At 37.4% G+C, this 17,323-nt stretch overlaps 1 protein-coding gene across 1 annotated transcript in view; it reads left to right on the top strand.

The window, feature by feature from the left end:
- The window catches only part of TM9SF3 (transmembrane 9 superfamily member 3), a 69,021-nt gene that overhangs the window by 19,723 nt on the left and 31,975 nt on the right, over nucleotides 1-17,323 (top strand). Inside the window, exons 3-7 of the mRNA XM_019458974.2 lie at nucleotides 1,353-1,475; nucleotides 4,657-4,817; nucleotides 6,046-6,123; nucleotides 12,352-12,483; nucleotides 14,040-14,206. Coding sequence (XP_019314519.1) covers nucleotides 1,353-1,475; nucleotides 4,657-4,817; nucleotides 6,046-6,123; nucleotides 12,352-12,483; nucleotides 14,040-14,206 — 661 coding nt within the window. The remainder of the gene's footprint in view (nucleotides 1-1,352; nucleotides 1,476-4,656; nucleotides 4,818-6,045; nucleotides 6,124-12,351; nucleotides 12,484-14,039; nucleotides 14,207-17,323) is intronic.

Raw genomic sequence — 17,323 nt, 5'->3', positions numbered from 1 at the left:
GATTGGGAAGACATGTTGCTAGTGTCATAACTCAGATTGCTGTTTCTCGTGGAAATAATATAGCTGGCTATTAATCATGGTTCAGCTGCAATTTATGTTTAAGAAGTTTTAATCAAGATTTAAGAAATTTAACATTGTTTCTTGGGGGGAATTGCATTTCAAGTTCAAAATAACCAATAATATAATACAGGAGACCTTAAACAACTGTGCTTTCTTGTTGTTGTTGTTGTTGTTGTTGTTGTTGTTGTTGTTAGGATTTATCATTTATTCTAATTGCCTAAGTAATCTACAAAAACAATTTAATCATTTAAGTGGACATCTAGAGTGTTTGCAGGTTTTTTGGGTTTGGTCTTATTTTGTTTAGAAACTAATGACCATAAGCACATTTTTTCCAGTTTATTGAGAAATAGTGGCATATATCACTGTAGAAGTTTAAGGCATACAAGCATGATTGTTTGATTCACACATACTGTGAAGTGATTACCACAAATAAGTTGGGCTAACATCCATATTCTCACATAGATAAAAAGAAAAGAAGAAAGAAAAAAATTTTCTTCTTGTGATGAGAACTTTTAGGATTTACTCTCTTAAAGACCTTCCTATGTCATACAGCAGTGTTAGCTATAGTCATCATGTTGTACGTTGTATCCCTAGCACTTATTTATAAGCCCATTTTGAAAGCACATTTTTGGAAGGTTTATAGGTTAGAGACCATCTGAACAGTATTGTGGTAGCAGTATTTTTTAAAGCATTCAAGTGGAAATGACTCATCTCTATGGGACCTTTGGGTAATTAATAAACAGTGACACCTGCTAGATGGAGGTTGTATTTTAATCTTTCTAATTATGAAGAGTCTCTAGAATTCCTCATAGAATCTATGGCCTCCAGTGACTTGCATTTCCAAGAATGTTAAAATGAATATTTATCTCAGAGATCTTACAGCTAGAAGTTGTTCTATTTAGGATCATATTTTTGAGTTTTTATGTACATTAAATGAGAACTTTCCTGTGTATTGTAAGCTTTTTTATTTTTGTTTGTAAAAGCAAATTGTTCATTTTAAAATTATTTTGTAAATGTTCTTGTATAATTTTCTTTATACAAGGGAAAATTTCTTCATGTAATTAGATAGTCTTTGAAAATAAAGATGGTTAAATTCTTTTATTTTGAAAAATCTTAAAACATTCATTAAGAAGGAAAGAATTATCAACTGAATGAATCCTCCTATAATTATCATCCAAATTCAACTGTTATGAATACAAATTTTAACTTAAGGAAATGTTGGCTTTTCCTTGTGTAATTTTTCCTCTATTTTGCAAACCAGTGTGCTAATTCACAATTTTTATTTTATGCAGATGATGTGATGCCAGCCACTTACTGTGAAATTGACTTAGATAAAGAAAAGAGAGATGCATTTGTGTATGCTATTAAAAATCACTACTGGTACCAGATGTACATAGATGACTTACCAATATGGGGTAGGTATTATATGTTCCATTTAAAGTTTGGGCATACTTGCATAATAAGCACGACTTATGTAATGACTCTTAAGGTGATTGATTGTACACTGAATCAGTAAATGAGTTTTCATTATTTTCCACGAAATTATTTTAACATCAATTTTATGATCCCTTGTTGATCATACAGTTTATGACTCTTTATGATCCCTGTTGCTTGAAGGGGTTTTAACGTTGCCAAACCTTATATGATACTCCCTCAAAATACAACTTTTATATAGTATAACTTTTCAGATTTAAGGAATTAAAAGGCATTTTGAACAATCTGAAATATCTTCCCTTCCCCCATTTTTGTATATCTTATTTTAACTTATTCTGTCATATATAATCAAAGGAACTAAATAGGATTTTGAAGTTTTATTTGGGCTTTCTCTCATGTGGAACTGTGGTAGTATGGTTTTAGATAAGACAGTCTCCTGAGTGACTTGTTTTGCAGATTCTTAACACTGTATGTTTAAAATTTTTTTCATGGTTTTTTTTTTTTTAAGATTTTTATTTTTAAGTAATCTCTACACCCTGTTCGAACTTACAGCCCTGAGATCGTGAGTCATGTCTCTACTGCCTGAACCAACCAGGCACCCCTAAAAACATTTTAGTGTTTTAGCTCTTATTTTTCTGTATTGATGGATAGTTAATATAAACCTATACAAAATCCAAACTCTGCTTGTGCTGGGCTTGATTAGATTATTTTAGTTGGTTTTTTTCTTTGAAGGATATATTGACATGCAGCTTTGCAGGAGAACATCAGTATTAGGTAAAGGAATTCACATCTATGTACTGTTGAAATGAGTTAGTATTGCAAGTCAGTATAAAGTAAGTGAGTATTCTAAAGAGGGTGGGAAGTGACTATTCGAAAGAGTAGTTGAGTACTTACTGCAATTGGCAGGGCATTTGGGGACCACAGCTGCTCTGTGTCCCTTTGTGTCTCATATGAATGACAGCATGCAAGGCACAGAGCTCTGCCAGATATGTATGCTACTGACGAGGTGGGGAGGGTCCCATAGCTGGTTGAGCTACGTGAAGGTGGTGAACTTCTTAAGAATATGATGAAATTAAATCATTATGCTATGATAACCAGCATGTTTGATCATATTATTCTCTTGGTGGGTTTTTTTCCCCCTTTGGACACCTGTTCTTATATATAATAAACATTCTGATTCTTTAATTTGTTGGCAGACCACTATATTCTTGAGCAGCAAACTGAAATACTGAACATAGCAGACCAGAGTCTAACGTGGTTCTAAGATGAAATTTGTAAGAAAGTCAATCTCAAGATGTAATTGTATGCATCACTGCTACTCTGTTGCATGTTAATTAGGTATAAATAGTAAGCATTTCATATTAATGACTATAATTAGCGTTACATTAACACAGACATTTCTGTGATCAGCTCTGAGGGTAGCAGGAAGATGTGCTGAATAGTCAGTCGCTCAAGATTTGTGAGCCTGTAGTTCAGAAGAACCCATTAGTCAGGGTTTTCTCTGTTTTTGGTGGGAGAGCACGTTCCTCTCCTGTTCTTTTTCCATTGCTTTTGGGTTTCTTTTATGGAACCATAGTTTTTTTTGGTCATTTCTGTGGATTTCCTTAGCAACATGGCAATTGTGCTTTCCTGTTAAAATAAATCTTTTTTAGCCCTGGGATTCCAGGGTCTGTCGTGTTTAGGAAAGATACGTTTGGGTGTCCTAGAATGTCTGAACTACAAAAATTCTTGTCAGAAAAAAATTCTTATTTAGCTTTTTCTTGGGGTAAGTATTTCACAATCTTTTTTTAAAGCCCCTGAGAGAGAGGTGCCTGAGTGGTTCAACCCAGGTCGGTTGAGTGCCTGACTCTTGATTTCGGCTCAGGTCATGATCCCAGGGTTGTGGGATTGAGTCCCATGTTGGGCTCTGCACTGAGCGTGGAGCCTGCTTGAGATTCTCTCTCTCTCTCTCTCTCTCTCTCTCTCTCTCTCTCTCTCTCTTCCTCTGTCTCCCCCTCTCTTCCTCTCTCTCCCCCTCTCTCCCCCTCTCTCCCCCTCTCTCCCCCTCTCTCCCCCTCTCTCCCCCTCTGCCCCTGTCCCCGACTCACATTCTCTCTCTCTCTCTCTCTCTCTCAAAAAAACAAAAAACAAAAAACAAAAAAAACCAACCCTCAGAGAATAGCTTATTTGGTGTAATTGTCTCTACCCCAGAGTTTTCAGAGTACCTAGGTAAATAAACCTTGATGAAATTAATTATTAGAAGGATTTCATTATCCCTCTGCAACCCCAAATACAATGAAACTATATTCCTTGAATTTGTATCAATTTGAGAGAACAACTTTGGTTAATAAGCAAATACTCCTTAATAAGAAAGGATCTTTTTTTCCCCTACTACTTTAATGAGATGCATTAACCATAGAGGAAAGGAGTCACTTTTAGAGTATAAGGCTCTTGGGAAGTATATAGGTTTTGGTAGGGAACGTTAGATAAATAGCTGACAGTATGAGGGCACACGAGAGAGATCCCTAGCTACCACCTATTGCCCTGACAGTGTTCGGGTCTTCCTCCAGTATCTGAAATTGTGATCAGAATGATCATTTTAAACTGTGCCTCATTAACATTTATCTTCAACACTCTTCATTTTGATGTTTTCCCAGAGATGGGGCCAGTGCTTGAAGCATAAAGAAGAGACATTTTAAGTTTTGGTACCCATAAACACCTATGTGAAGCTTATTGAGGAATGTGTAGGTTATTAGAGAAAGTACTGGATTGGGCCTCTGGGGAACTGAAACTTAATTTTAGTTTGGCCACTACTAACTGGATGACTGTGCCAGATGATGACATAGTACTTCCTGAAATTTTCAGGTGTTAGGAAGTATATACATGTAAGGTGATAATTATTACAATGAAGGTGATACTCATAACAAAGCATGAACTTTGAGTATCAGTAGTGACAGGTTATGCTGAACTGTTCATGGTGTGGCTATGGTTTATGTTTGCCAAGTAGTTAACAAAGAGTAGAATTCCAGCCTATACTTTTGCCTTTTTCTAAACATGAGGAATAATGGTAATATTCCTCAAATATTGTTTGTTTATAAGAACTTTTTTTATGAGCTTTTAGCCTCTAATATATTTTAAATATTAAGTGATATTACCTTGTATAAAGTATTATTTCTTTTGTAGGTATTGTTGGTGAAGCAGATGAAAATGGAGAAGATTACTATCTTTGGACCTACAAAAAACTTGAAATAGGTTTTAATGGAAATCGAATTGTTGATGTTAATCTAACTAGTGAAGGAAAGGTGAAACTTGTTCCCAATACTAAAATCCAGATGTCATATTCAGTAAGTATTAAAATAATTATACATTAATGAGTGTTTGTGACCTGATAGCAACAGTAAAGTGTGTTTTACTACTTTAGTAAATGAAAGTAGGGTGCAACAGAATATTATTAAGACTATTTCCTTAATGCATGTAAGTAAGCCTCCTACAAGCAGGGAGAAGATTTGCCTCAGGCCTGTATGAGATAGAGGTATGCATATGCAGGACTTCCCATTGGCTATGGCAAAGTTTACCATTATAACTGAGCAGTTATAGCTAACCCAGCCATGTATTCTCATGGTTACATTTTTAGATTGTAGTATGCCTTGTTGTTTCTCTTTCCTTTTTACTGTTGCAGATAGAGATGATGCTGTATTGAAAATTGCTGGATGGGTATAGTTTACCATGTTTTGCTTTATCAGTTGGAATAAGATACTCCTGCAGAGTAAGAGCTTGTCAGAGCCCTTTGCAACTGTCAAGTTAATTCTGTTCCATTAGGATTAAAAATAGTGGAAAGAAGAAAAATCTGATGTAGGTAGCCTCTCTCTTTGCCAGTTTTTTTCCCTGATAACTGGAATGAGTCCATTGGTAGTAGCCAGTTTTTAAGTTTTTTAAGCTTATGCATATGTACTTAGTGCAAATGATATTTCCGGAACTGAACTTATAAAGAAGTTTGATAATTGTAATAAAACTAATGCAGTCTAATGTCAAAGATGGGTGGATTCTTATTTTAATTGGTCTAATTAGTTCAGTTCTTCTTTTTAACATTTATCTTAGAGAGAGTGCGCGAGCAAGTGGGAGAGGGAGAGAGAGAGAGGGAGACACAGAATCTGAAGCAGGTTCCAGGCTCCGAGCTATCAGCACAGAGCCTGACGCGGGGCTTGAACTCACGAACTGTGAGATCATGACCCGAGCTGAAGTCGGATGCTCAACTGACTAAGCCACCCAGGGACCCCTTGATTCAGTTCTTATCAATTTATCAGGTCAGAGTATATAAGTAGCAAATACTTATATTAATGTCCTTGAGAACTGAAATGATCCCTCTAGGTAAAGTTGGAAGTTTTAATACACAGAGAGGAAAGTTGGTTTTTTATCATACGTGTTTCAGCTTCTCAAATTGGCAGTAACTTTCCACCATTTCTCTAGTTTCCTATTCCAATTGTGTAAATCTTCCCTAATTGTGCTCAGAATTTTGTTAGCTTATTAATTTGTTTACTGGCCTTTATTTTCGTGTGAAAAAATTTTTTTCAGGTCAAGTGGAAAAAGTCAGATGTAAAATTTGAGGATCGATTTGACAAATATCTTGATCCATCCTTTTTTCAACACAGGGTAGGTAAACTGTATCTTTTAAGACATTCATTATGTGTTTCAGTCAGTTTAACAAACATTAGTGAGCATCTGCCATATGCAAGGCACTGTGCTAAGGCCATGGAGTTCAAACATTGGGCTAGTGGTGATTTCACAGGTGAGCTTAGAGTCCTAGGGTGACAGAGTTGAAGGGAAGCAGTCAAAAGCCCTCTTCATCATGCCTGTGCTTTAAACTGATTTTGAGTAACCCCAGGGAAGGATACAACATACCAAAAGCCAGGATATCACTTTTATTATTAATGAGGCTAATATTGGAAAATGTGACTTCTGTCTTTGGACAGGTGGGCTTCTTAATGTTGAAATTCAGAATTAGACCCTCTTCTCGCACTTAGTGCTGGACTATTGCAAGTTTCTGTATATGGGCACCTGCCCTTAGGAAACTTAAATGTGGAGAAACAGAGCAGAATGTGTGTATCCTTTAGGAAAGGAAGGAAGGGATGAGAGTGGAGTAAGACCAAAAGCTTTTGCTGATGGAAATCTTTCCACACAAAAAGAAACATCAAGAATGGGAAGAAATGCCCCTCATCCCCCACCAGTACATACAAGATGGAGCTCAGATTGTAAGTCTAGTCCAGTGGCATTGTTGGCTGGTTTTGTACAGGTGGTAGCTTTGGTTTTTTACAGGAAAAAAGTTTTTATCTTAGTGGTTCCCTCCTTCAAGGATGGAGATGAAAGGACAACATGATATAAGGAGATGTATCCATTCTCCTGACTTTTTTCCTGAGTTGCAGCTTACACCTTGTGACCTGATCTTTTAGATTTGGAATTCTGAAGTTTCTTAGTAATCTGTGTTTGAGATGGCTCCGAAGCTTTTGTGGTTTGAAATTTGTATCATTGCTGCCAGACTTCACCAGAACCTGTCACTACTTCTAATCTTCGTCTGGGTCCTAGGAGAAAAAATTAAGCTATTTGGGATTTAGTCATTGCTGAATGATTTAGCATGCTACTCCTGGACCTAAAATTTCCGCCCCAATCTCCACTTCCCTACTCCTGGTGTGTTCTTTTCAGATACAGTGTTTAGGTAGTTCTGAACATGTTTGAAGGTAGAGGCACAAATAACTTCAACGTTTAGATAATATCTGAAAATATGAGGGCTCTCAACTAACATTCCCTACTGGAACGCCTGAGCCTGCCTTGTTTCTCATGCCATCGGGTACTGGTAACTTGGGGGAAAGGTCGCCATTTGGCATTTTCACTAGTAGAGCGGTGTAGCATATTTCTCCTTTCAGCAGTTATTAATTGAGCACCTGTTATGTGTCAAGCACAGCAGTGAGTAAGAGGAATACATTAGAGAATGAAAGTCAAAGATCTGCACCCTCTTGGAGTTTACCCTTCTAGTAGGGGGAGACATGTAATAAACATGGTAAGTTAAGGCTATAGTGTGTTCAAAGATATGTCCATCAAAAAAGAGCAGTGAGCAAGAATGCCACAGGCAAGGCTAGTTGTGGTTTGAATATGGTGCTCGGGGTAAGCCTCTGATGTGGACATTTGAGTACAACCTTGAAGGAGCCGTGAGATTGGATGCAATCACCAAGGAAGAGTATGTATAAATAGAAGAGGGCCAAGGACTGAGTCCTGGGGGCAGTAAGAAAAGCTTAGGGGAAGAGTAGGAGTAGCCCCTCAGGGCTCTGAGGAGATACCAATAGAGGAGGGAGGAAAAAAAAGCTTGTGTGGTGTTCTGGAAGCCACATGAAGAAAGTGTATCATGGAGGATAGAGAGATTGGTTCTGGATTGTTGCTGCTGGGTCAGGTAAGGTGAAAGTGACTGTTGAATTCATTTGGAGTCATCAGTGAACTTGACAAAGAGCGGTTTTGGTATAGGGGTGGGACAAAATCTGAACAGAGCTGGTATAAGAGAGCATGGAGGAGAGGTTTTGGAGACTGTAAGTTTGGCAGCTAAAGGGAGCAAAGAAATGGTGTAGTAGTAGGAAGGATAGAGTCTGGAGATTTTCTTTTGAGACAAAGAGAAACATGCGTGGAAGTGTTCAGCAGTGAGTGCAAAGCTAACAGCGCAGCAAAGAGGGAGGAGAATTACTGCAGTATGTTCCTTCAGTAGGCGGGAGGGGTAGGATCTACTGTGTAAGAGCAGGGATTGTTTCCAGGACAGTGACTACAAGCACAGGCTTAGGAGCTCGAGCTGGATACACGTTCTGTCTCTGCCGCCACCCACTATAACTGTGGTCACATTACTCAGTTCCTCAGCTCTGTCTCCTTAATAATGAAGCAAGGATCGTCATAGTGTGCAGAGTTGTGATAGTCCATTTGATAGTGCATATAAAGCACCTAGTTCAGTGTTTGACACATAGCAGGTGCTTAATAAGTGGTAGTACTGGGGTACAGTTAGTTCTTTCTCTCCAGTGTTATAAAATTTATGGCAAACCTGGGGTGCTGCTTTAGGGTTAGCAACACTAGGAGGTGCTGGAGTCAGCCGTTCACAGTAACCCCTTTGTGACATCTGGTTTCCTTATTAGTTTGTTTTTTTTTTTTTTTTTTAATTTATTAATGCTTACTTATTTTGAGAGAAAGTGAGAGCACAAGTTAGGGAGGGGCAGAGAGAAAGAGGGAGAGAGAATCCCGAGCAGGCTCCACGCTGTCAGCACAGAGCCCAATGCAGGGCCCAAACCCATGAAACCGTGAGATCATGATCTGAGCCAATCAGATCATGACCTGATCTGATCATGAGTCAGATGCTTAACCGACTGGGCCACCCAGGTGGCCCTAGTTTCTTTATTATTTTTAAGAAATATTTCTCTTGCTACAATAATTTCAAAATCGTAATAGTATTTTGTAGTTTTTGGAATCAGAATATTATAAAATGTCAGGCTGATAGTACATTTTAATAGGTATTGGTTTAAAATTTGTATCTTAGATAAGAAAATAGCAGGGAGCTTTGTTGAAAGTTTTGCATTTTAGGTGTATTTTTCTTACTACTAAATAGTAACTACATAAAACTTCTTTTCTTTTCAAAAATTTGGTAAATTGACTGAAAGAAGATATGAAACATCTGTATCATTTTTCTCTCTTGTCCTTTTCTGGGTCATTAATTTCTCAGGGTGGAACAAAATCAAATCTTTGGAGAAACCTATAATTGCAGACTCCTTTTAAAAATCTTGAATGATACTTTTATGTTAAATCTTATATAATCCTTTATTGCACATATTTCAAAACAATACATTCATTATTTCCTTTATAATTTTAGTAGGTATTCAATAAATAAATTATTAAATGGAGGAAAAAATGATTTTATGAAGAGGCAGAGGCAATTGACCGTTTCCTGTTCTTCAGGGAGAGCCACAGAGTGTGTCACTTGCCTGAAGTGTCAGGGTGGGTAACAGAGCCAAGGCTGCCCTTCACCCTAGTGCGCATACTCAGCATACTGGCCCAAGTTAAAATCTGTCCTAAGTACAAGACAGTACATCCTTCATGTTAAATATTCTGTGTATGTACCTGTAGGAGTTTAGAGCAGGAGTACATCTATGACTAATGGGATATGTAGATGAGAAGTTTTATAGAAGGGAGGGTTTTTGAGTTGGGCTTTAAACAGTAGATAGAATTTACAGAAGTGGATAGAAGTAGATCCTATGTGAGAAGAAATTATGAGAAGGATACAGGTGGACACGAGTGTGCTGTACTTGTGGATCGCTGAAGAAGGATAGGCCTGATTGGAATGTAGGATGCAGTGGAGTGGAAGGTTGGCTAGAGAAGGTGAGGGAGCCATATTACAAGGGGTACAGAATATTAGGGAAAATAGTTTAGATTTGATATGTGAGAAAATAGGGAATGTCACCATCAGTTTTAAAATAGAGAAGTGGTGGGGCGCCTGGGTGGCTCCGTCGGTTGAGCGGCCGACTTCGGCTCAGGTCACGATCTTGCTGTCCACGAGTTCGAGCCCCGCATCGGGCTCTGTGCTGACAGCTCAGAGCCCGGAGCCTGTTTCAGATTCTGTGTCTCCCTCTCTCTGACCCTCCCCCGTTCATGCTCTGTCTCTCTCTGTCTCAAAAATGAATAAACGTTAAAAAAAAAAAAAAAAATTAAAAAAAAAAAACATTAAAAAAAAAAATAGAGAAGTGGTAAATGAAAATGATGTTTCAGAAAGATCGGGTAACTTTTTTCGGATAGATTGGAAGGAAGGGCAGAGACCATGATTAAAGAAGACTAATTAGGAAACCATTAGGGCTACTTCCAGGTGTGAGGTAATGGGATGGGAATGGAGAGGAAGGGATAGATATACAAGAGACATATCAAAGGAAAACAAAAGCTTACTAATTATTACTTAGGAAGGATTAAGGAGAAGGAAGAGGCAGAGATGATTCTAAACTTTCAAAGCCAAGTGTTAGTACCATTAGCAGCAGTTAGAAATCAGAAGCAAGTTATATGTGAGGCAGAAGATTATGAGTGTACTTTAGGGCAGTCTAAGTCTGAAATTCCAGAAGGACATTGAACTAAAAGCGATGATGTTCAGTACAAGTGCGAAACATGAATGAGGAAGAAGGCTAGAGATTTGGGTCCCGGTGGGGGTTGAGGGTGAGGGTGTTACCATCATCATTGGAACACTAGTTACAGGTTCTGAGAGTCTGAAGAAGTCACAGCAGAGTACCAAGACTGGAGCTTCTGGAAACGTTCATAAGGTGGGAGGAGCACGCACCGAAGATGAAAGAGGAGAAGGGGCAGTCAGTCAGGGAGGATGGTGCACTGGCAGTAGAGGTCCGATGTGGCAGGGAGAGTGGACAGCTCATTGACTGCTGAATCGGTTTAAAAGTTCATTGCAGGCCTGTAAGAGACATTTTGTGGGACATGGTGAGATTCTATCATTTGGGGGAGGCCGGGTGGGAGGGGAGAAGTAGTATGTGTCGTCTCATTTGAAAAGTATTGGCATTGAAAGGAGGGAGGTAAGAAGAAGATGGGAAGAATGAGGGGACAGAAGATCAAACAAGCACTTTAAAAGATATTAATAGAAATAGCAGCTTGTCAATTTTTTCAGTGTTTTACTATGAGCTAGGCACTAAGCTATATGCTTTACATTTATTACCTTGTTTGAGCCATATAACCACACCAGGGAGTAGATAGCATTATAGATAGGGACTTTTGGAGATTGCTGATGGTGGAGAAAGGTGCAAATTTAGGGGTGCAAGATGAGAGCACAAAGCACCTCAAAAACACCTCAAGGAATGAAAGAGGTGTAAAGCTTAGGGGAAGGCTTGACTTAAGAGGAGGCAACATCTAGGAAATTGATGGAAGGAGTGAAAGGCTAGGAAGATAAATGCAGAAAAATAAAGGAAATGGGGGCCTTGGTGAGAGAGGTGAAATTTTGAAGCCATCCTTAAGGAACTTACGGGAATTAAAATATAAAGGAATTTGAAGTCAGATGCTTCGAGTTCTGAGATGCACTCAGAGATACAGTGGTGCCTTGTGATTAAAAAGCAGAGTGTGGACATAAATCTGTGACAGATGTGTGGGTGAAATAAAAGTCAAGAGTCTTGGGAACATCGGGACACAACGGGGTATCTCGTTCTCTCTCCCGCGGGTAGCAGCGTTACAAGGGAGTGGATAAGGTGATGGGGTGGAGAAGATGAACTGGGAGCAAGTGAAGCGTACATTCAGGAAGGCGGACTAAATCCAGGGCAGCCAACTGTGATGGTTCAGTCTTGGTGTCCTAAGGAGGTTTTCACGTTGTTGCTCAGTTAGAGGGAAGGGAACTAACATTTTTTGAATATTTGCTGCTCTGTGCCAGACATGGTATCATACTTCTTATACATGTTGTTAAACCATACAAATCAGGATAGTATTATTGGCTTCCTTTTTGATATAGAGAACTGGGGTCACATAGCTAGAAAATCGGCAGAATCTGGGTTAAAACCGAGGCCTGTTTGACTCCAAAGTCTGTGTTCTTTCTGTGTAATGCTAACTAGCATATGCTGTGTGGTCAGATTGTACTTTGTACAGTAAAATTGATTGTGAAAATCTGCAGTATCATGTTTTTAATGCATCTGAAGTTTACTGTAAAGAAACCCAATCTCTTTGCATAGTGAATACTCATCCCCAGTGAGTCTCAAGTTTGGATTTTTATGTAAAAGTTTTAAAAGATTATTTTTTTTTTTTTTTGCACTAACATGCTGTTGTCATCATGCAGCCTATGAATTTTGTGACTAATAATTCATGTCAGTAATGTGTTATTTTCTGTTATTTTAGATTCATTGGTTCTCAATTTTCAACTCTTTCATGATGGTTATCTTCTTGGTGGGCTTAGTTTCAATGATTTTAATGAGAACTCTAAGAAAAGATTATGCCAGGTACAGTAAAGAAGAAGAAATGGATGATATGGTGAGCAAACGTTTTACATTTATTTATAAAAACGATTTAACTCTTATTTTGAATGTTGGCATGTAATTCACATGAGTGTCAGAATTCAGAATTTTCAGGTTTTAGAAAGGTGTAAAAGTTGCTGAGGGATCTCTAATCAAATATATTGTTTTTACATATTCTGATTACATGCCCCATAATCAAATATATTAATTTTTTTTCCAGCAAAACGTTGAATGTTCACCTTAAGTGAGATAAGTATACAGTACAAATAACCTCTTCACTGTTTTTGCCACCAAATAAGAAGGGTGGCACCTGGTGGCACCAGGTTTTGCCACCAAATTTCTTAATTTGGTGTCCAACTCTGAAGCAGACTTCCAGTTTTCAGAGCTTTTGATTTCAGGATTGTAGCTATGAAGTTGTAGACCTGTATTGACATCTCTCTAATACTGTTAAATACTGCATTAAATTCAGGGAGTGGGTGAAAGGATTAATTTACATTTGGCTTAGTAGGTTCAGAGGGCAGGTTCACTTTCTAAATTCTTTTACTATATTACATACAATGTTGTAAATGAGCAAAAGTGTGTTCTGTAAAATATTAATGGCTGTGCTATGTAGATACATTCCATCATTAAATAAGTTTGGAAAAGAGTTAAACAGGTTAAAACTGAATTAATATGTTAATGTGTATTATGTATTTGGTGCTTTTTAGACATGTCTGACCAGGATCACCCCCAGGCAAAAAGCCAGATTATCTTAAGGGACTGATATTTAAGAAATAATGTTTTAGATACTTCTTTACTCAGGTTGAAAAGGAAGAATTGAATCCTTTTTCAAAAGTGCTGTAGGCAGTTAACTAATATTTAACAGATAATATTTAACTGATATTTCCTCATATATTTTCTTAGATTCCAGGCTATAAAAGACATTTCTGCATTGTTGGGGCATCTAAGTACTGGTTTCAATCTTTGTTTTCTGTTTGATTCTCCACCTGGCCCCTCATTATGTATGAGCCACAGGCATGATATAAATGACAAGAATAAGAATGTTCAGAGAGCTGGTGTGCTCTTCTCCCATTTTGACCATTTGTGTTTGCTCCTAGACCTTTTCTTTTCCATTTTTTGATATTCTCTGAACACAACTGGGAGCCACCTTCCTGAACCTCAGTAAATGTCATAATATTTTAACATTATAAGTTATTAAGGCAGTGATTATTTTATTTTTTAAAGTTTATTTATTTTGAAAGAGAGAGAGAGGGAGAGCTCAAGTAGGGGAGGGGCAGAGGGAGAGGGAGAGACAGAATCCCAAGCAGGCTCTGTGCTAGATCTCTTGAACCATGAGATCATGACCTGAGCTGAAATCAAGAGTCAGATGCTTAACTGACTGAGTCACCAGGAGCCCTTGCAGTGATTATGTTAAATTTGAAATGTCTTTTCTCGATATTTTGAATCCCTTTAAATAGCTGTAAGTTTGGAAGGAGGGAACTTAAAACTGGAATTGTAATTTTTCACCTACTTTATGTATTTTAATTTTATTCCAAATGCTTTTCTTTTCTCTCTCCATATGTGTGTATATAGGATAGAGACCTAGGAGATGAGTATGGATGGAAGCAGGTGCATGGAGACGTATTTAGGCCATCAAGTCACCCACTGATCTTTTCTTCTCTCATTGGTTCTGGATGTCAGATATTTGCCGTGTCTCTTATTGTTATTATTGTTGCAATGATAGAAGATTTATATACAGAGTAAGTACATGTATTTAATTTTATTTTTTTGTTCTTGAATAGTGTTAATCATTGGACCATTTTAAGTCAATTATAATTAAATATTTGCTTATTTCCATTATCTTAGAATTTAATATAGCATAAATGTTCTTACTGCAGATAAATAATGAATAATAATATTCAGCTATAAGTATGTTTTTCTGTGACATGCTAAAACATGCTAACCTTACTGAACATTTTCATTGGTTATAAACGTTGTGTTCCATTTAGAGGTATGAACAGAGTTACTTATGAGCCAGTGGTGTTTGGCAAAATGAATAGGCATTTTTTTTGAAAGCCGAAGATCCAATTAGATCTTTGTAAAAAGCACAAGAATTTTACAGTTTCTGAATTAGTACTTCGTATTTACCTTCCAAATTGGGACACTGTCTACAGAACAGAAGAAAAATAATAAATAATCTTTAATAAATACTTAATGTTTATTCAATTTATTAATTTTAATATATAACTGTTAAATAATAAATAATAGTAAAAAGAGCAGTGGAAAAGGCACATGAGGTTAGAAAAATAATTGGGTATCTGTCTTACCTGTACATGGTTTTTGGTACATTTTTTCTTTGAGGACAAAATTGGTTGCAGGAAATTCTTGATTTGATGCTTGGAAATTCTTGATTTGATGCTTTAGATTCTGTGTCCCCCTCTCTCTCTGCCCCTCCCCTGCTCACACTCTGTCTCTGTGTCTCTCAAAAATAAATAAATATTGAAAAAAAAATTAAAAAAAGAAATTCTTGATTTGAGGTCTTTGGATTATTAGAAAATTAACACAGATCTCACATCCCTATTGAGTGGTCCTATAACCTATGCTCAGAAAGCCACGAGTGAAGCAGACACACTTTGAGCCTGGGTCGTAGGGATTATAAATTTAGGCATTTCAGACGTTGTTCCATGAAGTTCTCTATCAGAATGACACTTGTTTCCAGTTAGATCTTTTATCTCTATTTCAGTTCATAATGCATTCTTTCTTTTTTTTTTTTTTTTTTTTTAATTTTTTTCATGTTTATTTCTGAGACACAGACAGACAGAGCATGAGTGGGGGAGGGGCAGAGAGAGAGGGACACACAGAATCAGAAGCAGGCTCCAGGCTCTCAGCTGTCAGCACAGAGCCTGGTGCGGGGCTCAAACTCACAAACCGTGAGATCGTGACCTGAGCAGAAGTCGGTCACTCAACCGACTGAGCCACCCAGGCGCCCCACATAATGCATTCTTTCTTATATATGCCTGGCATTTGGTGGACAAGCAATAAATTGTTGCTGAAAGAATGGCTCTTTAGTTTTATGTTAAATATTTAATAATACTAAATTACTGTTTCTTCCTCTAGACCTTAAGCTCCTTGAGAGCAAGGACTGGATCTTCATTCATTTATCCTTGAATTCTCAGAGTACCTACTTAAATGTGTGGAAGGTACTCAGTGCTTGTTAAACTCAAGTGAATATATTGATCAACAAGGTGGTTTCTCCGTAGTTTCTGTTATATTTCTTTAATATATAACCTTTGCAATTTGTTTACCATATAAGCTTTAAAATAATTGTTCAAAACCTAAACTTAAGTGTTCTGACTTGTAGTTCATATTTTAGGATATAATGTATTTCAGATGAACTAAATCCCAAATACAAGAAAAGCATTTCAAATTTGCCAAGAAGGCATGCTTTACATCAAATACTGGGTTAAATTCATCCCCACTCACTGACTGAATTGACACTGCACAGTCAGTCTCGAGTGGGTAACCTCTCCTAGAATTCAAGTTTTTGCGTTGTTCCTTCTCAGATGTCAGGGTTACCATTTTGACAATTCATTTTACTGCAGAAACTCTTTGTTTATAGACCTTCAACTTTAGAAATAAGAAACTTTCTTAGCAGGCACGTCATGCATTGTTCTTCATTATTAATGTTTTTCCTGTATTGTGCTAATTTGAAGTGAACACACTTAATTATATGATTCATATTTTTTTTATAGAATTCGTATTAAAGTGGTATTATTTTGATAACAAAGTGACTAACATTATTGGTGTTCCATTAGGTGCTTGATGCTTTAGGTGCTTTTTTACTTTTCACATCCATCCTTTGAAGGGGTTTTCTCTATTCGACAGATTAGAAAAGTAAAGTTCAGAGAGGTTAAGTAACATGGCTGAGATCATAATGATTGTTAGGGATGTTCGTAAGCTGGGATTTGAACCTACATATGGATAAGGATATGTCTTTTGCCACAACTTGTCTCTTAATTTGCTGTGCTATGGAAATGAAAATAGAGATTATAATAAGCATAAAGTGAGAAAATGAAAAACCTTGCACATGAAATTTGTAAGAATCACTTCAGAGTAGGAATGATTCTAAAAGATGAAAGGCAGATAATGTAACATGTGAAAATTATTTTGTGTTGGTGATGACCACAGCAATCAGAGAAGAAAAACTATTTAGGTAGATAGAGGATCAGTATCAATGTGGATGCCTATGAGTGTGATATAACTCCTGAGAAGGCATAGTGTTTGAGAACTTGTGGAAAAGTCTGGAAAAATACAGCTGCTCTATAACTTTGGGTGGAGAGTGGTGAGTTGACAAGTGTAAGGCAGCTCCTTAGATGTTTCCCCCCTCCAGTCTTGGCGAGATGAACAAAGAGGACAATTCCCTACCTCAGCATATTTTGCAGTGTAGATGAAAACGGTGTATTTTGGGTGGAGAATGCCCATAGAATATTTATGAACGAAGAGATGAAGGGTCTGTCTGATTTTTAAAACCATGACTGATATTTACACTTCACTTAGTGCAGTGTCTCTGGGGATTGCAAGCTTAAATCCCTGGTAGGCATTTTGGACCCTCAGTCACATGAGCAATCCTTTTGAACCCTCTCTGCTAACATTAAGAACTTCTGACTGGTAATAGACTGGTCTTAGACCAAAGCAGCCTTTTGGTTTTCAGTATTGCTAGGCCTTTGTCAACCTTCACATACCTAGTTACAAACAGAGAATGGGTCAGATTTTTTAATGATAATCTGAAAGGAAAAAGTTAGTATTTAGAGTGTTTGAGTTGTTGAAAAAAACAAATTTTGATTTTAAACACTTTGAGACCCACGATTGTTTACTTT

This window comes from Panthera pardus, unplaced genomic scaffold (genome assembly GCF_024362965.1).
Source record: "Panthera pardus isolate Hobbes unplaced genomic scaffold, ASM2436296v1 HiC_scaffold_22, whole genome shotgun sequence".
NCBI lineage: Eukaryota > Metazoa > Chordata > Mammalia > Carnivora > Felidae > Panthera > Panthera pardus.
This window is presented reverse-complemented; position numbering and strand designations above follow the sequence as displayed.